The sequence below is a fragment of the Vipera ursinii genome (genome assembly GCF_947247035.1).
Source record: "Vipera ursinii genome assembly, chromosome: 2".
Lineage (NCBI taxonomy): Eukaryota > Metazoa > Chordata > Lepidosauria > Squamata > Viperidae > Vipera > Vipera ursinii.
Genome location: NC_139513.1, coordinates 27,631,623 through 27,656,370, shown reverse-complemented (window position 1 = coordinate 27,656,370; position 24,748 = coordinate 27,631,623). Strand labels below are relative to the sequence as shown.

Here is a 24,748-nt window from a genome sequence, read left to right as displayed (position 1 = left end):
TGTCACTGAAGGTACAGAACAGAGCTTATTTTTAAGGGATGGTCTCCTTCCCAACACAGATCTAACTCTGGATTTTATTCATTTCAAGTCAGACTTTAAATATCCTTTTCCCCAATCTGCTCTTGAGCTGGATAGAGTTAATAATATCTTTTGGGATTAAGCTGATTTTACTATATTAAGCTGTTCTTCCACTGCCAAGATTTTGCTAAATATGTAGTATTAACGTGCTAGGTTTTATTGCATTAATTATGTATTTCTTTATCATTTATAAACTGGCTAGGGGAGTTTTAAAAATTTATAAAAATATAAATGTTTATAAGTTCAAAGTGTTTAACATGCTCATAAAGCATGTCAAACACTTGGAAATATAACAAAAAAATTTTGTCCAAATGTCTGATTTGTTAAATGAATCTGGTGACCTATAAATACTGTGATATAAAGCAAGTATATCTTGCCTCTCTGTTTATGCAACACTCAAGAAGAATTATAGCAATTACAAATGTAAATTGGAAAACATAAAAAGTACTCGAAAGTCAAGGCAAAATTAAAATTAATGCATTTAACATCCAAACAATTCAGCTGATAACCAAATGCTTGACAAAAGAGATTAGTTTTTGCCATTTCCCTAAAGAACACTGCTTGGAGAGTGGGGGCCCGGGATACCACATGGGAAGTGCATGCTATAGATTGGTGGATATGTAAAACTACAATTTTTTATTCAAACACATACACTGACTCAGAGGATTTTAAACATTAATATACAATTGAGACCAGTCGTCTTTCTTTGGGGATTAATGGACAAACAGTTGGGACAAAGTCACGAAACTTTGTTTTTGTATATGTTAACTGCACAGTAAGACTACTACTGTAGGCACAAAGATGGAAAGATTCAGCATTATCCATAATGGAGGAATGCTCGTTGAAGATGATGGAACTTGCTGAGATGGTCAAACTGACTTCTTCAATTAGAGAAAAGGCAACACCTACGTTTATTGCTGAGTGGAAACACCTTATGGACTTTTTGTGCAAAACAGAAAAAATGAACTTATGATTTATGGTTTTGATTATTAGACAGGATAGATTATGGAGAGGAGAGAATCATAATGTAACTTTAGAGAAAGGGCAAATTTAAAATTGTACTGATAACAACTGTAAAGAAGGCCACTTTTTCATATCTTTTTCTTTGATTTTTTTTTCTTTCTTCGTATTAGTCAGCATTATTTATTTATTTATTTATTTATTTATTTATTTAATTGGATTTATATACCGCCCTTTCCCGAAGGACTCAGGGCGGTTTACAGGGTATTTAAAACCAAATCAATACAAAAGTTAAAAACAATTAAAAAAGATTAAATCATCCCTAAAAAAAATAAAAACCCCAGTTAAAAATTCTCAGCCTGGGCCGGAGAGCTCAAAGAGCCAGGTCTTCAGGTCCCGGCGAAATGAACGAAGGTCGGGGGCAGTCCTAAGCTCCACGGGCAGCTGGTTCCAGAGGGCAGGCGCACCCACAGAGAAGGCCCTCTCCCTGGGTGTTATCCGCTGGCAATCTTTTACCGACGGTACCCTGAGAAGACCCTCCCTGTGTGAGCGCACTGGACGAAGGGAACTTGATGCTAGTTTTTATGTTCCTTTTCAAAACTTTCAATAAAACTACATGGCAAAAAGGGAAGCATATTTCAGAGCCATGTAAGAGAAGGTCTAAATAGTTCAGGCTTTGGCAGCACAGGGACCATCAAAAGGGCCTCTCCTACTGACCTCAGTAACTGGGCAAACTGACCGGTGGAGAGGTGGGGCTTCAAAAAGGCAGGCCCTAAATCAATGTTTCTCAACCATTGGGAACTTCTTTTCAGATGTGTGGACTTCAACTCCCAGAATTCTCCACCCACGTGCTGGATGGGGAAGTCTGGAAATTGAAGTCCACACATCTTAATGTTCCTAAAGTTGAGAAACGCTGCCCGAAGTTATTCGACATGTTAAGCATCAGCATCAGCACGTTCAATTATGCTTCACGTCATATATTTCTTCTATCGGTTAGCAGCCTAGACACCATCTTTTGCACCAAACTCAATTTTCAGATGCAACTCACTGCTGTGGTTGAGATCTGAGATAGCAGGGGGTTGAAGTAGAAGACCTCCAAGGTCCCTTCCAACTCTTATTATTCCATTATACCCAAGGTGTCTGTAGCCATCGCTAAGTCTAATCAAAATAGGAATGGTCACATTGGCATACCTGTGAAACTAGGAAACACGTGCTCCTCATCAGAGCCATCCAGAGAGCTGAGAATCAAGAAGTATTTTCAAAGGGCAAACCTGCTCTTTCGGTGAGAGGAAAACCCCATCTAAGACAAGCTTCATTTGTCCCCTAAGTCCTACTTTCTCGTTTAAGCAACATTCAAGGATGCAGAGTGCTTCCTTGGAATTAGATGTCAATCTGAGCTTTAATCAAGGTTAATTAAAACTGTAAAAAAAAACCACAGCAGAGGGGACAGGATACAACCTCAAACACCAGAATTTAGATTAATTTACTTTACTATCAATCCGTTTTGGAGATAGCCTTAAACAGTAGCCCCAGAAATCTCCTCCTTACCAGGCCTCCTCAGGGGCCAACACCTCTGGCTTGGTGAAGAGATTGAGACACTGTTCCAGGGTGAAGTGTCCTGCCCTGGCTGCTTCACTGGCAGAGCCTGGATCCTCGACACACTCCAGCTCCTTAGACTTGATCAAGACAAACTCCTTCGTCCTTTCGTTATTCTTCCACACCAGGGCCAAAGAACAGTCGCTGGTCAGATCGAGGGGAGTATCTCCTATAAGGCAGAAAAGGTTAAGAGGCACTGTTCCTCATTCCTCTACGCTGGGCCTAAACAAGCACCCAAGAAAGAATGCAAGAGGTCGCTCCCTTTTTTCTTGCTCATACAAAGCAGAGAAAGGCACATTTTGGGCATATTTTTCACACGGCTCTGTGAATAAGAGCAACTTACAAGCCTTAATATGCCGCTAGGCTACACGCTGGCTCTCCAGGATAGCGGATGGGATGGGAATTATGCCACTGAGGGGACAGCAAAACAGATATCTAAAATGCAGCAAAAGGGACGCTTCGAAATCCACTGTTTGTTTCGGCAACTTTACAACAAAAACCAAAGCTGGCAGGTAGCGGAGGGAAGAGGAGGAGGAAGAAGAAATTCTGGCCCTTGGTATTGTGCTTTCCTGCCTAAGACTTGTGCTGGTTTGAGAAATCTTGAAGAGTATACATTACATGTCTGATACTGGACAGATATTTCAACATTCTATCAGTCAGAATATTTAGGATACCAGTATCTGCTAAACTTAGGTTAAGAGTTGATGAACAGCAATACTGAAGGATGAGAGCAAGGAGATACATGAGCGGTATTTCCAGCAGTTTTCAATACTTTGTATTGCATGATCTCACAATAACAAATCATACATGCTTACTTGCATTAATCATATATGCCACATATTTGCTGTAGAGGTTCATAACATTAGCATGGGAGCTATAAAGTCCTGTGAGTGAGCATCCTTCCTTCCTTCCTTCCTTCCTTCCTTCCTTCCTTCCTTCCTTCCTTCCTTCCTTCCTTCCTTCCTTCTTTTCCAATGGTTCAATGGCAGCTTCCCTTGGCTCAAGAGACCAGATCTAGCTGATAATAATCTATGCCTGAATCTGCATGGTTCTATCTGAAATGTCCTAATCAAACATTAAAGTTGTCATTGTCTTGGGAAGATTGAGCTCTTTTAATCTAAACTCTCACCTTTATCCTCTAGTTTCTGCTCCTTGCTGGTTGCATCAATTTTATTGATGTAAAACTGAGTAACTTGAGAATTCAGCCCTTCAGATGGATGCTGATAACCCAGAATGGCAGCTGTAGGGTGGAAAGAGGGGGGAGGGAGAGAGAGAAAGTCAGCAACACAGCACAGCTAGCCAGCTTCTTTTTCCTTGATCCAAACTAAAATCCCCTCCTTGCAGCCTGAGAAGTCGATAAAATAGAAGATAGCACTGTTCAGCGTGCCTCAGCTACGAGGAACTACACAAAATACTCAATGCCTCTGCCATAGTATCATTATTCCCCCATCATTCCGCCTGAGCTCTGCCACGCGTACAGGGAACAAACTCTTCTCCTTGATCCCAACCCTCCACGTCGTTCTTCAAAAGAAGACAGGAGAACCAAAGAAAACGCGGCAAGAGCCTTGGTGGAGCAGTGGGCTAATGCCTCCTTAAGTAACACCAGCTGCCTGCAATTAGTGCAGGTTCGAGTCCCACCAGGCTCAAGGTTGACTCAGCCTTCCATCCTTCCGAGGTAGGGAAAATGAGGACCCAGATTGTTGGGGGCAATAAGCTGACTTTGTAATAATGCCGCTTGGGGGGGGGGCGAAAGCCCCAATAATCAGGCATATACATAGAATGAAGGCTATTGCTAAGCACATTGGTTTGTGCTTAAATTGTAAGCCGCCCTGAGTCTTCGGAGAAGGGCGGGATATAAATGGGATTAAAATAAATAAAAATAAAAATAAGACAAACAGCTGACGATACTGCTTTCACACTTGGCTCCTTGAAAGAGCTAAGCGTAGGAGACACACAGATCGCTTGTTACCCCTATTACCTCCACAGAGATTACCTAAAGAAGGAATACCAAGGTAGAAAGCTGGATCCCAGATGTGCTGAAAAACCATCAGGATTCCCTTGAAATGCGCATTTCAACCAAAAGGTGGCAGAGATTATCTGGGTTACTCACCTTCCGGCCTGGGGACTCTTTCATATGGCAGCTCCCGTTCCATACTGTTCTCAAGCTGTGACTCTGCAGGCGGCTCAGAGTAGCCCGAATCTAAGCTTAGGTCCGAGTTTCTCCCCGCGGGGGCCTTGCTTCTGACTGTGCTGGCATCCCCTAATTCAGGCTGTAGCTCGGGGGCGGAGAGAGACGGCTGGGGCTCCTGCAAGAGGTGTGGGGCCCTCGCTCCATCCCCAGATTCCGTGGCGCCGGTTTCAACGGCGGCGGCGGCAGCAGACCCAACGGTAGCACAGCTGCTCCTGACAGCAGGCTCTTGCTTCTCTGAAGACAGAAGAGGCAGGCCTTGCTCGGAGGGCATCCTACCCACCTGGAAAGGTGGCTGGAACACACTGACAGAGTACCTGAGAAGGGGCGGTAGAGCAGCCGATCAGAATTCCAGTCTTACAACACCCACCCCTCCCTCCCTCCCTCTCTCAAAGCGGCTGTTCCCGCGAAGGCAACGAGCCCAGTCTAGCCCAAGCCTACAAATGAGCCAGACGGGCGCCAATGGCCAAGAATACTTGCTGGCACCCAGACGTTTTACCTTGCGTAGCCTTCCAAAAGCTGAACTAATCGCGCGTAGGTGAGGCGGGACTCGGGTATGCTGATAAGGAAGGGGAAGCCAATATTCTCAGGGCGGCACAAGGTCTTGTGGTTGGACCAGTGCGTTCTCTGACACACACTGAAAAGGAAGAGACAACAAGTCTCCCATCGGGAAAACTAACCCACTCTCTTCCCATTCCCAGGCGGTCCCCCTCCCCCACCCCACCCCCTCCCCTCCCCCCCCCAAAAAAGGAGTCTCTGGCTTTGAGAGCAAGCAAGAGGTTTAACTCACACGTTGCAATAGCCAACCCGATAGCACCGAGTGCAGCGCTTCAACTTCTCTTCATCTGACTGCTGCTTTTTCTGACAGGCAGCACATTTGGTGATGGGAATGCTGGTCACCTGAGGGCGCTGAGGAAAGACCACCCACTTTGCTAAGTCAAAAGGCAGGCGGTCCTCAAGTCACCACCCAGTTAACTTGTTTGAAGCTACGATGGCGCCGAACGAAGGGACTTAGGAACAAAATTCAGGCCCCTGGCAACCGGTTTGCGCGTGACCACTTGCCGCACCTCGTGGTCACGTGAACGCCAACTGCGACCCACCATGTCAGCTCCTCGCAAGCAACCTCAGTGGGAAAGGCAACAGGGAAGGTTGCAAATTGCTTGGGTAACTCTCCCCTGCCTTTCTTCACTCATTTGCATCACACCCTCCTTGCCCCCTTCACTCACGTGCAACCTGCAACCTCTTTCCCCAGCCTTCCTGTGCTTGCACCTGCACACACACGCACACGCAAGCAGGTAAACACTGGTGCTCTCCTGCCCAGGTTACCTTGTGCTTGCACACAAGCATAACCCCACGTCCCCTTTCCCTGGCTTCTCCGTGCTCCCACTCGGCCCACATCCTCCTTCCAAAGCTTTCTGCACTTGCACATTCACACGCATCCACCAGTGTCCACTTTCCCGTATGCTACACTGCAGCAACCTCTTTTCCCAACACGTGTGTAGCCTAGACTGGGCTTCCGTAACCCCCTCCCCCACCACCACCCTTGCTCCTTACCTGGTCTCGCCCCCATCCCCGACGTTGCCTTGGGTTACCTTGACAACTGGGATTGTCCAGAGGCTGAGCGACGTGCTTTATGACTGCATTGCCTAGCAATGGCAATCCGGGGTCTCAATTCCAGTCGTAATTCAAGGATTATCCTGTACAAGCTTTGCAGGAAGGGATCTGCGATGATCTCAACCCTCCTATGCGTTTGAGCATGCGAAGAAGCTCGTTCTTTTGGCTGGTTCAAAAACTGCAACCTCCCCGGCCTTCTTGCCTTACGTTCTACTGAGGCCACTCACCTGTTGGACCTGCAGCTCCACCACCCTCTCCTTAGCCAGCTCCGGAGAGAGCACCTCAAAGCACAGCAGAAGATCTGTGGGAGAGACGGCATCCAATGATTGGGAAGGCAGGAACATGCGGTGGAAGCGATTCTTGATCACCTGACCAAAGAGAAAAGAAGGGGAGTCATGCCTCTGGGAAAATACCCCCTCTAACCCTCCCCCCCACTGCTGCTTTCACCAAACTGTTTGCCCGAAAACGTGGCTATCGTAAGAGGTTGTATGGGTAATGCCACAGATGGCTCCACAGAAGACCCCTTAAAGGTTATAAACCACCCAGTCACTTAAGACAGCGAGAGGAACAATGTATAAACTTGATTAAATAAATAAAAAATCACAGTGAAAGCATAACAACAGCCACTACCATAACAACAACAACAAAAAATCCTCAAATGCTGTGGTTGCTTTAAACAGCAAATACACATCTGACCTGCTTGGAAGCTTAACGGGTCATTTTCAAGTAGAAGGCTGAGCTTTAGCTAATCTGACTCCACGTCTTATATCAGTGGGGTGGCGAACCTTTTAGAGACCGAGTGCCCAAACTGCAACCCAAAACCCACTTATCGCTGGGTGCCAGGTGGGCGTGACCCACTGGGCAGATGTGGCTGTGGTGGTCATGGAAATTTGGGTGGGTGTGGCCAAGGTGGGTGTGGTCACCTCAATGTTGCTCGTGGGGAGGGACACCTGTGGGGGGGTGGGCAGGTTTGGGGGAGCTCTAGGAGGTCTCTTGGCAGGTGGGGCGGTAGGGTTAGGGTTAGACACCATCGGCCCCCGCACACAGGGGCCAGTGAGCGCATGGGGGCCGACAGTGTCCGTCTGAGAAGCCGCCTCTGAGATGATAGTTGGCCAACAGCTGAGGAGGCGATGCAGTGGGTCATGCCTGGGAAAAGGAGAGCGTGCGAGGCCAGGAAGGACGGGATGGGGGGGAAGGAAACCAGCCGTGCCGGGATGCATTCAGCCACGTGGGACCTTGGCGAATTAGCAGGCGGCTGGTTGAAGAGGGACAGTTGCCACCTCCGGGGCATGGCGCGGGTGCCCACAGAGAGGGCTCTGAGTGCCGCCTCTGGCACCCGTGCCATACGTTCGCCACCACTGTCTTATATGGTTCACGTCGCGATGCGGTAGGGTTCGGCTCGGATTTCCCTCTGCCTGTGGCTGAACATATATCCTCATCGGGGTTAACATGGATGCCCCGCAGGAGTCTTGCTCCTGCTTCCAATAAACTGATGTTCAGAGGAAGCACTGCTGAGGAGAAGGCTTGTGCTGGCTGAGATTTCCATACTGCTGCCAGCACCTTTATTCCCAGAGGCCTGAGAGCATCACCTGATGTGCCTCCCGCAATGTATTATCTCTACTGTTTTTGAGATTTTTTTTTAAAAAAAATCTGGTACTTCTGTAAAAGGTAACTTCCCCCGTCAGGCTGATATTGACCCTTCCTGTATGATTTCACAATGTAAGAGGGTGAGTTCAGCGTTAATATGCAACACTCGTGTTTGTGACAGTGGTTAGGAAGTGGAGAAAAACCAGTAGACGTGGCAGGCAGCGTCCGCTTGCAGTTTAATAAAGAGAAAAGGGAGGTAATTCCTATTCAGCCCTTTTCTTAAGAACAAATTTCTTCTAGGTGATCCATCTGACATTTTAAAAATTTGCTTTTCCTTTAGATCATAAATATACTTCCAGTTTTTATTCTCCTTCCCCTATTTTAAAATAATACCATATGTAGAGCCATGTAACTACATCCGGGACTTTTGAAATTCATTGCATAGACCGTGATCGATATACCATATCCAAACTTGTTAAGCACGACAGAAGAATGAGAAAAGCCAACAGTTTTAGTTATAAATAAGGGAAATGGAGCCTACTCTTTAATTTGATGATTTTGTCCTATAAACAAACTCCAATAAAAGGTAAGCAACAGGACAAAGCATGAACTGATCAGGGCGGCCTTTGCTACAGTTTATAATTTCATGTCATCTTAGAAAAGTCTGTGCATTTGGGTCCTAACCACAAGCCACAGAACACCTTAACCAACAGGTGGAGGCAGCCGGTTCCTGAAACCAATCAGGCAGCTTGATGTACAACTGAATTCTAGAGACTACCTGTCAGTCAGATTAGTAGATCTCATGAAACGTTAATGGATTTTGAGGACCTGCTCATGTCATCATCAATTAGATCAGAGGTCCCCAACCTTTGGGGCACCCGGGACCGCTTCCGTGGAGAAACGTTTTTCCATGGACCGGAGGGCGTGAGGTTTTGTGTGCTACCTGCAATTCAAGGATGGGGCTTTGCTTGTTTGTGTGGACCGGTTGCTGGCATGCCGCAGCCCGGTACCGGTCCGCAGACCAGGGCTTGGGAGCTCCTGCTCTACAGGAGGCTGCCCCTGATGACCACCCAGAAACTTTAACTGACCCAGAAGGCAGCAGCACACATAGTAATAGAGGAAGCTAGATTTGCCCATGTAACTGTTGCGCAAGAGACAATGACTTCCAGTTTCTTTCCAGGTGCAATTCCAGGTGTTGGTAATAACCTTTAAAGCCTTATATGGTACAGGGCCAGTCTATTTGTGGGACCGCCTTTCCCTAACGACATAGCGGTGTTCCAATATCTCAGGGGCTGCCACAAAGAAGAGGGAGTCAAGCTATTCTCCAGAAGGCAGGACAAGAAGCAACGGATGGAAGCTAATCAAGGAGAGAAGCAACCTAGAACTAAGGAGACATTTCCTGACAGTTAGAACAATTAACCAGTGGAACAACCTGCCTCCAACACTGGAAGTTTTTAAGAAGAGACTGGCCAGCCATTTGTCTGAAATGGTGTAGGGTTTCCTGCCTGAGCAGGGGGTTGGACTAGATGACCTCCAAGGTCCCTTCCTACTTTACTATTATGATTATGATCTGCCTGTCCTACCATCTATAGGGACATCTACCCCATCAGGTGAGGGGCACACTCCCAGTCTTGTCCCTTAAATAAATAAATTAAATAAATAAATATTGCCGTCTGTGGGGGGCTAGGAAGCCATGTGTTTCTACGGCAGCCTCAGCCTCATGGAACCCTCTGCCCCCTGAGATTCAGCAGGCTTCCCCCCTTTTAGCTTTCCCGTAAGGCTTTGAAGAATTGGCTCCCCCTCTCAAGCATTAGGAGAAAACTAGATAACTGCACAGTAGAATTCTGATTTGGTGCCAGGTTTTTGTGGTTTTTATTTTTTTTAATTGGCTTGGTTGTATAGTTTGAACATGATTTTAAACATGTTTTAATGTTCACCGGGAGCTGCTCAGAGCTGGTGGCAAATGGGCCGCTATATACATGTTTCAAATAGATAGATAGATAGATAGATAGATAGATAGATAGATAGATAGATAGATAGATAGATAATAAATAAATAAATGCGTAAACCACCTCAGCCAAACGCAGGTTCTCAGAATTCACTCGCACGCTGTGGGATACGGAGTCGAGCACTTCCATGGCAGTAGAATTCTCCTTGCTGATGCTCACTAAGAACTATGGGGAGAGAGCATACATTAGGCACACATCAGTATATGCAGCAGCCATGCTAGCCATTTCCCCCAGTTCTACTGCCCACACCTTCTTTTTTTCAAAGTGGCCCTTAATCCGTTCCTTCATCAAGAGTCACCTCTTGACGGCTGCCATTCCAAGAACCAAAGAGTCTTTTTTTCATATGAAAGGCCATTACGGCCCTCCAGGCCTACTGAAGGCAAAGCTGAGTGGCATTTATAGCACAGCTCACTCTTGCTTTCTGCGTTATTATGGGGAATACAGCACAGAAGGAAGGAGGGACGATATGGGAGGAACCTGGGAAGACGCACTGCATCTTAGCCTTTCTGGCGGACTTCCCTCCTCGGTCCCTTCTTGCCTGCTACACCTACTTCCATCCCCTAGCCATGACAGTAACAGGTAGACAGGAATTTGGCTTTCCATTCTAGCGACACTTCATTGGATACCCTGGCCGTAACCAAGGTGCCAACGGCAGACTTTCCCCAAACTTTCTCTTCACCAACACATCCAACTGGTAGAGCGTCTGCTTTTGCTGCAGCTGTGCCCATACAGCCCACTGCCTGTTTATTTATTTCCCTTATATCTTGAAACTTCTTCCTCAGTTGTTTGCATTATAGTTTTATTAATTTTTACAAAACCTAATGTAAGACAACACAAGAGCGGATAAAAAGGGAGGAGGGGGAGGAAAAAAAATAGAAGGGATATTCATAAGCATCTTACCTTTGGGGTAAAATTTAAAAATAATTATAATTTACAGTTACCTATTAAAACATGTCAATTCAGTTTAAGCCAATATTAAAAGACAGTATAAAAAGTAGGTTAATATGCAATAATTAATAACTAGCTAGTATTGCTCAGTTATAAACTGGGATTCAAACGTAACAATAATTTCTGCCTAATCTGGAAAATATGGCAAATTTTAATGAAGTATTAAAAATTGAGAATTCAAATTTTATTGGGGAAAAAAGAAACAAACTTTGACTGTGATGCCAAGTCACTTATAAGACTGTAATCCAAAAATAGTTCCCACAATTTATTAAATTCTTTATCAGATTTTTGTATATATAAAATTTGTTATGACATAATTTTGCCATATCACAATTAGCTATCCCTTACTGGAAGAGTCTGTTCATAATTTCCAGTGAGAAACATAAAGAATCGCATTACTATGTTCAAATCTAGTTTTATTTGCAGGAGCATAAGGTTTAATAATATTTTTTTATAAGAAAACAGTAGGATGGAAAGAGAAAGCCATCTTGAAAATGTGTTTTTTTCTTTCCAATATAAATTGTTTCCCAACATTTTTGGGCTTTACAACATAAATAAATTATCTTACTTGATTATTTAACTACCTAATTTCACAATCAATGCCCAGGTAATACACCACTGAAAGAACATCTGGCACCAATTTCCTCCAAGTGTAAGATTGATCATAAATGTGACATTTTTTCAATCGCCGGTATTCTCATTTTGCATTTCAATTCTCTAGGGACGGAGACATGCCAAAGTCACCTTTGGGCTTAATTTTTAAGAGGTTAGGTGTTTAATTAGGTACGACAGAAAGAGATCTGGGAGGAAGATCCCTGTATTAAAAAAGCAGCTCTTTTTTCTTACTGTTAATTTCCCCTGCCACCGCACCCTTGCTTTCTAAGTCACGGAGACATATTTAGTTTAAATGTATAGAACTACCACTAGTGAGGGGGCGCAAGGGCTCAGCGCCTAAGATGCTGAGCCTGTCAGTTGGAAAGCTCTCAGCCTGGGTTTGAGACCTGAGCGTCATGTGATGGGGTGAGCTCCCGTTACTTGCCCCAGCTCCTGCCCATCTAGCAGTTTGAAAGCATGCAAATGCGAGTAGATAAATAGGTATTATTTCTATGGGAAGGGAACAGTGTTCAATGGACATGGACACATGACCACGGGAGTGTCTTCAGACAACGCTGGCTTGTTTGGTTAGGAAACGGGGATGAGCACTGCCTCCTAGAATCGGACACGACAATCCTTTACATTTACCATTATTAAATCTAGTTCTTTACCACTACTAAATCTGGTCGGATTTTTCTATTGGAAAAACTCCCTGGCCATTTCAGAACTAAAGGATACCCTGAGTATCAACACTAATCCAATTTGAAGGATAAAAGATAAAAAGTTATTCCTGCTATATATATATATATATATTTTCTCTTACCTTAACAGGTTTATTGTGGGGTTCCTTTGCAAAGTAGTAGACCGTCAGCACTTTCTGCTTCTGGGGTAGGGGGACTGGCAAATACAGGAAGGGATCAAAAGTGATGGATACCTGCAGTAGGAAAAAAAAAACCCTAAGCAATAAAAGCCTCTACTGGGTATAAAATAATGTGCATCGGGAGCACCAGCAAATCTCACAGAAACAATTATTCTGGGCTTAAAGGACACTGTTCAGAAGAAGGAAACAGTCTAGCAGAAGTGTTAACAAGAACGAAACAGCAGAGGTTTTGCCCACCAGACGACGTCATGGGAAGGGAAAACGAAGGCCAAGATTATGCAGAATTGTTATAAAATCAGCCTGGTTACTAACTGCATGAGCAGAAGCTACTCTACTCCTCCCACAGCAACTAGTGGAAAACACATCCAAATAACACTCCAGGTTATCAGAAGGGGAAAGTAACCACAAAATCGTACCTTAGAGCAGACAGGGCACACCAGCTTGGATTTGAACTGGCCTTGGAACAGGTCGACGATGAAAGAGTCATTCCTCATTTTGTGCCGCTGCCAGGCCTCTTCTGCAACAACCTAGCAGTGAATATCATAAAAGCCAGGATGAGAAACCATCTTGCCAGCTCAGAACCCTTCTGTGCTCCAAGCACATTCAGCAATAATGCCACAAGCATTCACCTCATCTGGCCGTCCATCTGAGTCTACCGTTTCTGTGTAGGGCTTGTTCTGGATCCGGTTCAAATCCTCGTGGAGTCCATCCAGCAGAAAAGCCATGAACTCCTGGGCATCGTGCTGGGCGTAGCCTGTAAACTGGCTGGCCTTGCTGGCTACAATGGCCTGCAGAAAGATTTGGATTCATAAACAGCCAATTGTTTCTATGGGATTTGCCAGCAGGATCATATCCTTCTCTTCCCTAAGATGGCTAAATCAGAAGTCCATGAGAGAGGCGAGTTAGAGGAACTTAAGGAATGATAACAAACATGGAAGAATTAGGGTTTCCCTTGGATTAAATGGTAATTGTAAGCCATATTTGATTCCTCCAGTCACTTTTTTTCAGTCCCTGGAATCTACACCCTCCCAACCTGCATTGTGACACTAAAATTCATCTGCAGAACAACAAACGCACAAAGGCCCAACTTGTGTTTTTGAAGGACACGTATGAAAAAGGAGGACATCAAACTTCTACAAGGCTTAATGCATCTATTTCCTTTAAACTGTCCAAACTCCTGTGATAACAATTCACTATTATAAAGGCTACGGTATGTGAAAAACACTAGAAGTACTTTGGAAGTAAGTAAGCCAAGTGTTCCTCTGAATCCATTACTTGAAGTGTCAAGATGATGCAATTTCTCAGGGGTCATCCTTGTCATTTCCCCCACCCGAGCACTCTATACATGGACAGAAGACATTTCTGTCAGGAATGCTTCCTAAATGGACCCACTTTGAGATTTTGGGAGAGACTTTCCTTCTGAATCCTTCCTTGAAGTGATCAGAACAGCACTAACAAATAGGGAAGAAAAGAAATTAAAGCAAGCGGGAATGGATTTAAACTGTTTGTAGTCCCAGATTTCGTTTAGTCCCAGAATAAAGCCCAACTCAAGGTGTCTGGACCAGCTTTAAGCTTCTTGTTACAGCCCAGAAGGCAAAATAAATGGATCTAGGGCAGGGGTAGGCAACCTCGGCTCTTTTATGACTCATGGACTTCAACTCCCAGAATTCCTGAGTCAGCATAGCTGACTCAGGAATTCTGGGAGTTGAAGTCCATGAGTCATAAAAGAGCTGAGGTTGCCTACCCCTGGTCTGAGGGAAAGTAAATTATGAGGTGGCCTTAGGGCAGGGGTAGGCAACCTCGGCTCTTTTATGACTCATGGACTTCAACTCCCAGAATTCCTGAGTCAGCATAGCTGACTCAGGAATTCTGGGAGTTGAAGTCCATGAGTCATAAAAGAGCGGAGGTTGCCTGCCCCTGATCTAGGGAATACCACACAATCAAGTGTGTGCTTGCACAGCAGGCCTTACCTTCAGCTTGGAAGGCTGGAAGGCATGATGTGTGCCTTTCCAGAGTGCCCGCAACAGCACCGCAAAGCCAATGGCCAGGCGCCCCCCTGTTCCCAGTGGATTGCTGTAATTAATTTCAGACTCGAAGGAGCGATCTAGGAGGCACATACAAGAGAAAGGGGTGAGCATCGGGGCACTTTCTCAAGGTCACCATCCTGAAAGATAAAAGATGAAGACTAACCAGAATATATAGATACCCCCTCTCCCTCCCTAAGTTGAGATGCGTCTTACCATGAAAGTAGTCCCGCAACTCTCGGGTGTTGGAGAGAGACTGGATAACACTGTTCATAAAGCAGGTGTTACCCAGGTTCACCAGTCCTGTAAAGCCCGGCAGACACACCTTCTTATCCTCCTCTTCCTCCTCCTCTTCCACACTTTCGTTGCCGACAGGGCTGTGGGTTATTGGGGGGACCATACAGGTTGGCTTAGGCTGGGGGGGAAAAAAAGGCTTTTAGCAGTCAAGAGAATAAAGTTCTACTTTTTGCCAAGTTCAGCCCTCTTAGCCCATGAAAAACGAATTCGCACCAGGTAGTGTGTAAATGTTGTTGGTCACTGACACACAACAGGAACGATAAAAAAAGGTAAAGGTAAAGGTTCCCCCGCACATGAGTGCTAGTCGTTTCCAACTCTAGGGGCCGGTGCTCATCTCCGTTTCAGCGTCCTAACCCACTGCATTCAAAGAAAATGGCGGCATCTGTCCAAGTGCTGAATTTGGGGATAATAAGAAGATGCCTCTCATCACTTGGCTCTTTTAAGAACCCAAATGCAAGGCTAGATGGAACCAGTTTTGTTACTTTCCGTATATTCTGAGGCTACAGGATCCCTCCACACAGAATGAAATACAGAAGATGGTATTGTCCCACCCCACCAAAGTTAAGGCACTTCTAACACCACCACAATGTTTTGCAATAGGTCTGCACCTACAATTCCAGTTAGTTGTTTTTTCCTTGCTTTCCCAAAATGCTGACCATATAAACGGACCCGTTATTTCCTCCCATTCGCCCTCCAACAATCGGGAAATACGACACCCCAGCACTCCTCACAGGTTCTCACCGAGGGCACGAGTGGCTCCTGTTTCACAGGCATGTGGTCTGATACCGTCCGAGCTGCTACGCTATCCAGGCCACTGTCTTCTGCTCGCGACTTTTCCTTCTCACCTGCTCGGGCTTCTTCTTTAGTGGACAAAGGGTGCTGGTTACTCCCAGGTTGGCTTTTATCCAGAGGAGTAGGGCCGGTTGGCATGGCAACCTTTGCACCACCCACTGCACCTTAAAAATGGGGAAAAGTGGGCTTGTGGTTAGCAGCAGAAAGAATCAAGGGTAACTATGCTGTTCATCCCAGGCTTTAGCTATATGGAGTGCCACAGAACCAATCCTTTCCCACAATGAAATGCATGCCAAAGGCAATGGGGCGAAGAACACGCTCTAAGATTGAAGCAAGAAAAATCCCTGCAGACTCTAAAGCAGACATGTCAAACACAAGGCCCGGGGGCCGGATCCGGCCCGTGAAGTGGTTTCATGCGGCCCACGAAGCCATCCTGGAAACAGTGAGGGAATGGCCCCCACTGCCTTGGCCCCGGCCCAGAGACCCTCCTCCTGCCAGAGACCCTCAGATCTGTCCCACTCCTGCCCAGGACCCCATAGGCACCCTTGATGCGAACGATGTAGAGCTGGCCACGCCCACCCAGTAGGCCATACGCACTTTAGCCATGCCCACCTAGTAGGCCACGCCCACCCAGGCCACACCCACCCGGCCCCGAGGGCAACCGCAATGCTGATGCAGCCCTCAATGAAATGGAGTTTGACACCCCTGCTCTAAAGTGTCAAGGTTCTTTCTCAGGTCCAATCTACAGCTGGCCATACAACTGAAACAACCCATATGGTTCTCCTCAGGGACTCCTGGTCTTAATGTCCTCAGCCTTAAAGACCTCTCCCTCTTGAGCGAGGAATTCCTACAGGGTGAATTTTAAAAAATCCAGGTGCAGACCTCGTGTGGCAGGAGCCTCCAGGCCCCCCCAGCGCTGGCTGTGTCGTTTCTTCAAACAAATGTTAATCCGGGCTGTAGTGAAATTGTATGTACATTGATCTGGCTCTATAAGGTTCCTGCAAGGCAATTCAACAAGGGAAGCAATGAGAACATCAGACACAATTGAACAGGACAAAGAACGTACAGCTGCCTTAGGCAGCCAAAACAAATAAACTTCTACATTATGGAAGAAAGGATATCAGGATTGCTGTACTTATTTCTTTATGTAGATGAGAAGCACCTTGTTTTAACAGGAATAGATGCTAGAAGTCTCCGAGCTGTACGCATTTATACATTTTTAACCAACTGAGTTTAGATTTTTTTTAATACCATTATTAAATTTTAAGGAAAAAAAACTACCAAGAACTAATAGTCAGTAAAAAGAGCAGAAGAAAAGAGAAGACAGAGGTATAATAAAGTAAACAATAAGTAAAAATACAAAAAAATGACAATGACTTCTTTTACAGCAAATGTAAATAAAAGATTGAACTCTTAATTTATGGCTACAACACAACATCCATTTTTGTAATCCATTAACTGTCAGGACCCACCCCAAGCCACGTCTTAGGAAGACAAAAAACTCTTGGAGCCAAATCTTAGTCCAAAAGAAATCTTTACTATGACATGCTTGGTTGTAGGAATACAAGACAGGACTTAATATTGTTCTACAAACTAAACCCTTATAAAGAGTTCCCAGTTCAACCCCCCCTTAACCCCATTTGGTCAGTCCCCCATCATTTACCTCGTATCATCCCTTTCGTGGGAAAAAGGAACTTAGGTCCTTTTATGTTTATTGCTCTCTTCCGTGATACAAGCAGATGCTCCTACCCTAACCCCCCCCCCTTTTGTTTCCCCAGTTCAAAAGGCTTCTCTTTTCCTTTGAAATGCCTAATACAGGCTCAATACACATTCGTTCCCTCATCCTCGGGAGATGGCAGGATCCATGGAATGTTTTAAACATACATTTATGAATATGATATAAATGGATTCTGACATTAACATTAGTAGTTGTTAAATCCATATATCATCAGATGATCTTCCATTTTGCGCAAAAAGTCCACAAGGGGCTTCCAGTTAGCATTAAAGTTAATCAATCCCTTTTCTCTAAGCAAGGCTTTCAATTTCGACAGTGGATCTGAGTTTAATCAAACTGAGTTTAGATTAATAATATTGCTTCCTGAAGAGTCAGAACAATAAAAATCAAGCTTGGATGAATCAATAGGTTGTAGCTGGGTTAGTAATCAAAGGCTGGTGCTTGTGTCACAGAATGGAGAAAGCAATAGGGACCATTTATGAAGCAGCATCAGCCAGAATATATTATGATGGTCTCTAGAGTATATTTGCAAAAGAAAATAACAACTAGTCAAGCAAAAATAATTCAAATCTTTGATACCTGAGTTTGACTTGCCACCTGAATACTGAATGAGCGCTGCAGCCTTGGTGAAGTCGAAGAAAGTTGGCATCACTGCAAAAAGTGGCATAAATTATGTATTTTGCATTCTTTCCCTTCTCAGTAACAATTCCAGTTAACTTCTGGCTACAGTAAGGGGAGGGACTGGGTCTGTCACCAGTAATCGCCATACCTTGTTTGGAACATCAGGGTAAAATCCTGCTCCCGAAAGTGTACACTGGACATGTCCCTGTGAATCTCCTTTACGTAAACATGTACTACCATAGAATCGTTTCCTTTCTCGTAGGAGTCATTCTTCACAAATGTCAGATTCACAATGGGCTCTGGTTCTAGCAAGAAAAAAGATAAAGTAGTAATTATCATGGAACTATCTTGAAGAGAAATTTCCAGAGACATCATCTTGTGATTCAAATTTATATGTCTGGTTGTGTCTGGGGATAGGCCGTGGAAGAAAGAAGTGGCTAAACCACTGGCCAAGTTTGGAAAACACTGGGCTAGAGGATCTGCACTGAAAGCTAAATTTTGCATAAATTATGACAAAATGGTATAACACGGTTCTGTTAGGCATGTCCCAGGAACTATGCAAAGCACTGAACCAAATTCTCCCTTCCTTCCAGTATAGAGTAGACAATTGTTAAGTCCACAGGTTGGCAGCACAGCACCTGCAGATGCTGACCCACTAGACTCCCACAAAGCAATTCTAATCCTCTAAATCAGCACTAAGTCAATTATTTAAAAATCAGTTTTTAAAAATGGCTGAAATCTTGCAAAGACTATATTTTGACCATCCTTGGCTTAGCCCCCTTTCTACCACAGCTTCTGCAACTCCACTCGGCACCATCAACCTTCTATTGAGTCGTATACTTCGTACGTGGTAACACCTCTCTCTCTCTCTCTCTCTCTCTCTGTCTCTCTCTCTCAACAGAAGGCATCTCTCTTTATTGGTTGGTTGCTCAAGTGTTTTAAAATCAAAGTTTAGGGACACAGGAAGTGGTTTAATATAACAGGGTTCACACACTGCACATTTTACTTCCACAGTTTGTTGAATAAATCACAATTGCCTGAATTCACGTAAGAGAAACTTAAATCACATTTATATCTTAGCACAATGGCTGAATCCAGACAACACAGAGAACGTATTCTACTGACTAGTGGCAGGAAAGCCTCAGAAAGGCAACTTTCTCAGGTCCTGGTGAAATCAGTCGTTACTGGAATCTGATTTTTTTTTACACAAAACAGGTGCTCTATAGTTCCCATTTAACAGCTAACAATTATTCCTGGTTTTTTTTCTTCAGAATGCATGTCTATCTAGCTGTCTGGGCACAGAGCTGACATCCATTTAAGCCTCTAACTCAGTTTAAACAAAGTTGGGCAATCACGGTGTAGCTACATAAACGTTCAGGATCTCACTCTTTACTCACCAATACTAACGGCCTCTAAAGCGTCGCTGTCCTTGGACCAGACTCTCGTTTCAGGATCTCTGGGTTGCAAAGAGGAGGGGAGGCCCTCGCTGAAGGCAGATGCAGGGTCTAGTCCCCGAGAAGCTTCAAGGGAACTGGCTGGCTGAGGGATTCTCTTCTCTGCAGAGGGCCCAAGCTGACCGGGCAAGGCGTCTGGAGGAGGGGCCTCAGCCTGCTGCATCTCCATGCATCCCGATTCTCTCTCCTGAACCTCAGTCTGGTAATGTAGGGAGAGATCCACAGTCAGATGTAGAAAGTAAGTAGGATAGAATATTTCAACTGAAATATATCAACAGATTCTAACACACGCATGACTCATTAGAAAATACCGCTAAGAGCGGAGAACTGAAATAACCTTTAACTGGAAATAAGCACGATGATGCCCTCAGTCACTGTTTCACCAATAAATGCCTCGACTTGTACCGCCAAATTTCCTACTAATCGTCTTTATCTTTGACTCCTTATGGACTATCTTATTTTTAACTATCGTTTCGGGCATTCGTTCTCTTTTACTCGTAAGAGTTTGCTCCAGTCGGAAAATGATTCCTGACAAGCAGAAAATGATAGAATTAAAGGAACGGTCGTGTGTTCTAAAGTACCTATCCCTGCCTTCTGTTCAGATTCCTGGGCAAGTTATTTATCATCGTTTCGCTTTTTTGGGACTGGCTGGGCCCACGGAAGCAGCAATCTACGAATACGTCTCTCCAGTCAACGGCTATATTGCACCAGCAACCATATGTTTTCCAAAACCCCTACTGGCTGCACAGTATCAGACAAAAGATTGTGCAGTAGTGGCAAGGATGCTTTCTTTTGGCGGGGGTGGGGGCACAAAAGCTGCATTTAACCTTTGAATGTTAACGCAAAGGACTGACGAGGAAAAGTCAGACCAAAAATTAAATTAAATTAAATTTATAATTTCATTAACTAAATACATTTAATATGATTACTCTCTGTATATTTAATAACATTTATTTATTTCTAGGGGAGATCAGCAGCTAAAAAAATGAAATATAAATATACACACACAAATAATTAATAATAATAATAATAATAATAATAATAATAATAAGAAGAAGAAGAAGAAGAAGAAGAAGAAGTAGTAGTAGTAGTTGGAAGGGGCCTTGGAGGTCATCTAGTCCAACCCCCTGCTCAGGCAGGAAACCCTATACCATTTCAGACAAATGGCTGTCCAGTCTCTCCTTAAAAACCTCCAGTGTTGGAGCATTCACGGCTTCTGGAGGCAGGTTGTTCCACTGATTAATTGTTCTGTCAGGAAGTTTCTCCTTAGTTCTAGGTTGCTTCTCTCCTTGATTAGTTTCCATCCGTTGCTTCTTGTCCTGCCTTCAGGTGCTTTGGAGAATAGCTTGACTCCCTCTTCTTTGTGGCAGCCCCTGAGATATTGGAACACTGCTATCATGTTACCCCTAGTGCTTCTCTTCATTAAACTAGACATACCCAATTCCAGCAACTGTTCCTTATATGTCTTAGCCTCCAGTCCCCAATCACCTTTGTTGCTCTTCTCTGTACTCTTTCTAGAGTCTCGACATCTTTTTTACATCATGGTAACCAAAACTGGATGCAGTATTCCAAGTGTGGCCTTACCAAGGCATTGTAAAGTGGTATTAATACTTCATGTGATCTTGATTCTATTCCTCTGTTAATGCAGCCTAGCACTGTGTTGGCTTTTTTGGCAGCTGCAGCACACTGCTGGCTCATATTTAAGTGATTGTCCACTAGGACTCTGAGATCCCTCTCACAGTTACTAATACTGAGCAAGGTACCACCTATACTATACCTGTGCATTTGATTTTTCCGGCCTAAATGTAGAACCTTACTTTTTTCAGCACTGAATTTCATTTTGTTAGATAGCGCTCAGTGTTCAAGTTCTGTCCAAATCATCCTGTATCTTAAGCTTGTCCTCTGCAGTGTTGGCTATTCCTGCCAGCTTGGTGTCATCTGCAAATTTGATGAGTTTCCCATTTATCCCTTCGTCCAAATTGTTAATGAAGATGTTGAAGAGCACTGGGCCCAGAACAGAGTCCTGGGGCACCCCACTACATACTTCCCTCCATGTAGATGCGGTTCCATTGAGGACCACACGCTGAGTACAGCCGGTCAGCCAGTTACGAATCCATCTGGTTGTGATTCTATCTAACCCACATTTTTCTATCTTATCAAGTAGAAGGTTGCGATCTACTTTATCAAATGGCTTACTGAAGTCCAAGTGAATTATATCCACAGCATTCCTCTGATCCACTAATTTTGCCACTTCGTCAAAGAATGCAATAAGATTTGTCTGGCATGATCTGTTTTTGACAAACCCATGTTGGCTTTTAGTAATGACTTTGTTTGCCTCTAGGTGCTCGCTGATTCGTTGTTTGATTATCTTTTCCAGAATATTTCCAGGTATTGAGGTCAGGCTGAGAGGTCTGTAATTTCCTGGATCCATTTTTTTTCCTTTTTTGAAGATGGGAACTACATCAGCTCTTTTCCAGTCCTCTGGTCGTTCCCCAGTGCTCCAGGATCTTTGAAAAATATAGTTCAGTGGTTCTGAGATCACGTCTGCCAGTTCCTTGAGAACCTTGGGGTGTAATCCATCTGGTCCTAGTGATCTGAACTCATCTAGACTGGACAGGTACTCACTTACCATTTTCTTGCCTATCTTAACTTGTGTTTCTATTCTGTTTTTTATGGCACTATTTTTGATAAATAAATCTCTTATCATTAGCTGAAAAGGTTGGAGATGGGAGATGTCAGGAACTATCACCACTGGAAAGCCCCCCCCCCCCAAATCCTACCCTCACTCTACTCCCATCCTGGAAGGAAGTAATTATAAACCACTTCAATGCTGTTGCCAGGTTCTGTGACATCAGCAAGAGTCAGGCCTAACTCCAGAGACCCTTCACCTGGTATCACCCCTGAAAATTACAAATCAACAGCAATTTCTAAATGGACCCTGGAAGTTGCACCCAATATTTTGAGAGGCTTCAGCTGTTCATCCAGGGCAGGGGTAGGCAACCTCGGCTCTTTTATGACTCATGGACTTCAACTCCCAGAATTCCTGAACCAGCCAAGCTGGGTCAGGAATTCTGGGAGTTGAAGTCCATGAGTCATAAAAGAGCCGAGGTTGCCTACCCCTGATCCAGGGAATTAAAATCAAATACCCAGGAATATTTTTTTTATATTTGTCTGATTTTTTTCCCTTTGATGGAACTATCAAAACCATATCCACTAGAGCTGCAGAATAGTAAAGATTATATAAAGCCTATCCTAATAAGCGGGATGATAAAACTTCACAGAGCAATTAAAAGCGTTGAAGCGAGGAAGCCAGTTTGAAATTTTCTTCAAGATTTAAGTAGAAAATCCGGGCTACAGTAATTTCCAGCCTACATTCTTCCAATGTAAAAAGAAGTCTTGTTGGCGGAAGAGCTACGAAACGTGCCAGTAGCCCAGCAGTATTTCTGCTCTCAAAAGTTAAGCAGTAATAACAGCCTAAATCCACCGCGAGATGCTGGTTTGCAGGTTTAATATGTATCCCAATTTTTCCCTGCTAGAGGAAGCCATTTCCTCTGACATCAGGTATTCTCGATGTCTCTTTTTGGTGTATGGGAAAGGTCAAGGATTAACTTTTGATCTCAACCTTGGGTCGAAAGACAGCGTAACTCACCCCTTGTTTCTTACCTTTAGGTGCAACTGGGCAGCCCCCTCAGCAACTCCGTCAGTCCTTGGACTGTCGACTATTCCAGATAGCCCAGCATTCCCCATGCTTCTGCTGTTCCTTTCCTCCTCAGACAAGCTGGCTTTGATACACGCCGCCTTGGTACCAGGTCCAGTTGGCAGTCCCGGGTGGATAGGGTTCCTCCCTCCCACAGTGTCATTTTTCCCCAAAATTCGCTTTGGGTTAGAAGGGTCTCGTTTGCTTCTGATCACCTCCACAGGACTATCGAGTTGGGGTTCTTCAGAAATTTCCCCAGTGGAAAGAGCCTTCTCTTTGCCGTTCTCCTTACATGCAATTCTCTTTGGATGCTCTCTTGAACCGTCTTTGTAGCGTTTCTGGGGGGGGGGGAATGGGCATTCAATCAAATCCAAGACAAATATGGTGAATAAGCAACACGTTCCTATCAGACTAAGTTCATCACGCTTACAAGGAACATACAAATGCCAGCTAAGCAGAGAATGACTATAGAGACCACTCAACCTAAAAGCAAGCGATGGATCTCTACAGCAGTCCTACAACAGGGAGAAGATGGCCAGGGGGTGTTTCGACCCAATCTTGCTAGAGTTCGAGGTCTCAGGAAAGCATGAAGAAAAAAAATCACAAATGGGACAAAAAGCTTACCGAAAGTGAAGCCCAGTTGTGCAAAGGGATCTTCTTTGGCAGCACCAACTGTAAGATATTGCTTTTCTTGAACTGGACTTTGGTGCAGGAACTTTCTATCTCCTCATAGAATTCACAGCTCCACTGACGGCCATCTAAGGGAAGAGACAGGGCATAAGATTCTTCTTTTGATGGTTAAGGAATGAGGAACATGTACCCCAGCACTGCACCACTGCAGGGCAACAGCAATTGGCTAGCTGACCTGATGAGGTGCTGTACAAAAATCACACTTATTCTGAAATAAATAGGATGGTGCCTTGCTCTCCTTGTGAGATACAAGAGTTAAAACCTTTCTCCATGGCATCATTTTGCGTTAGAAAAGAACCTCGACGTAGATCACTTCACTGCTCTATGATGGCAAACCCCATTTATTTATATTGTAAGGGAGTGAGAGGTTAACTGGAACTTCTGAAGAACAGTAACCATTGAGCCAAGTGACTTTTGCTCCTTGAACCTTGACAAATTGTTATTTTCTGTGTGCTGAATATGTTTTAATAGCAAAAATGGTGAGCATATGAAGGCTTATTTTTTGTGTCTCAACAGCATATTGTTTTAATGAATGAAAATCTAAGCTTCACTGGAGCCTGCTAACTGCTAGATTACATAAAGAAGCTGTGTTTTGTTCTTCAAATCATGAACGATCATCATTTTCTAGAATGCTTGATGATTACTACATCTCAACTTCTTCCAGAGCCTTTAGAACGTCTGATCTATATTTGCTATGATGGATTTTTTTATATATATATATAAAAAAGGTGTTTTTTAAAAGATTCAGCTATGAAACAGCAGCTAAAAATACTAAAATACTTTGTTATGTCTCCTAAGATTTTAATTTTAAAGATACTTAAGAATAAGATGAGGTACGATAAAGTCTTGATTTCTCATCACTCCAGTTTTTTCTGCACCAAAAAAGGGGTTTTTTATTTGAGGTTTTCTTCTTTGACAAGCTGAGGATTGTATTATCTTTTGAATCATGAGGAAAAAGACAAAGTAAATGGGGCCATAATAAAA

The 24,748-nt window shown here is 44.2% G+C and overlaps 1 protein-coding gene across 6 annotated transcripts in view; it reads right to left on the bottom strand.

Moving 5' to 3' along the window:
- Positions 1–24,748, bottom strand: part of USP19 (ubiquitin specific peptidase 19) — a 65,521-nt gene that overhangs the window by 15,963 nt on the left and 24,810 nt on the right. For 3 of the 6 annotated variants that reach the window (XM_083355941.1, XM_083355940.1, XM_083355945.1), the window contains 19 exons: positions 23,699–23,832; positions 23,041–23,412; positions 19,321–19,576; positions 18,072–18,228; positions 17,882–17,953; positions 16,450–16,565; positions 15,517–15,731; positions 14,695–14,893; positions 14,425–14,558; positions 13,084–13,242; positions 12,871–12,981; positions 12,398–12,508; positions 10,096–10,197; positions 6,664–6,804; positions 5,613–5,749; positions 5,322–5,459; positions 4,745–5,139; positions 3,764–3,874; positions 2,587–2,803 (listed from right to left, as the gene is read on the bottom strand). In XM_083355941.1, the coding sequence (XP_083212067.1) occupies positions 2,587–2,803; positions 3,764–3,874; positions 4,745–5,139; positions 5,322–5,459; positions 5,613–5,749; positions 6,664–6,804; positions 10,096–10,197; positions 12,398–12,508; positions 12,871–12,981; positions 13,084–13,242; positions 14,425–14,558; positions 14,695–14,893; positions 15,517–15,731; positions 16,450–16,565; positions 17,882–17,953; positions 18,072–18,228; positions 19,321–19,576; positions 23,041–23,412; positions 23,699–23,832 (3,277 nt within the window). The remainder of the gene's footprint in view (positions 1–2,586; positions 2,804–3,763; positions 3,875–4,744; positions 5,140–5,321; positions 5,460–5,612; positions 5,750–6,663; positions 6,805–10,095; positions 10,198–12,397; positions 12,509–12,870; positions 12,982–13,083; positions 13,243–14,424; positions 14,559–14,694; positions 14,894–15,516; positions 15,732–16,449; positions 16,566–17,881; positions 17,954–18,071; positions 18,229–19,320; positions 19,577–23,040; positions 23,413–23,698; positions 23,833–24,748) is intronic. The other 3 variants (XM_083355942.1, XM_083355943.1, XM_083355944.1) reach the window with 3 other exon arrangements.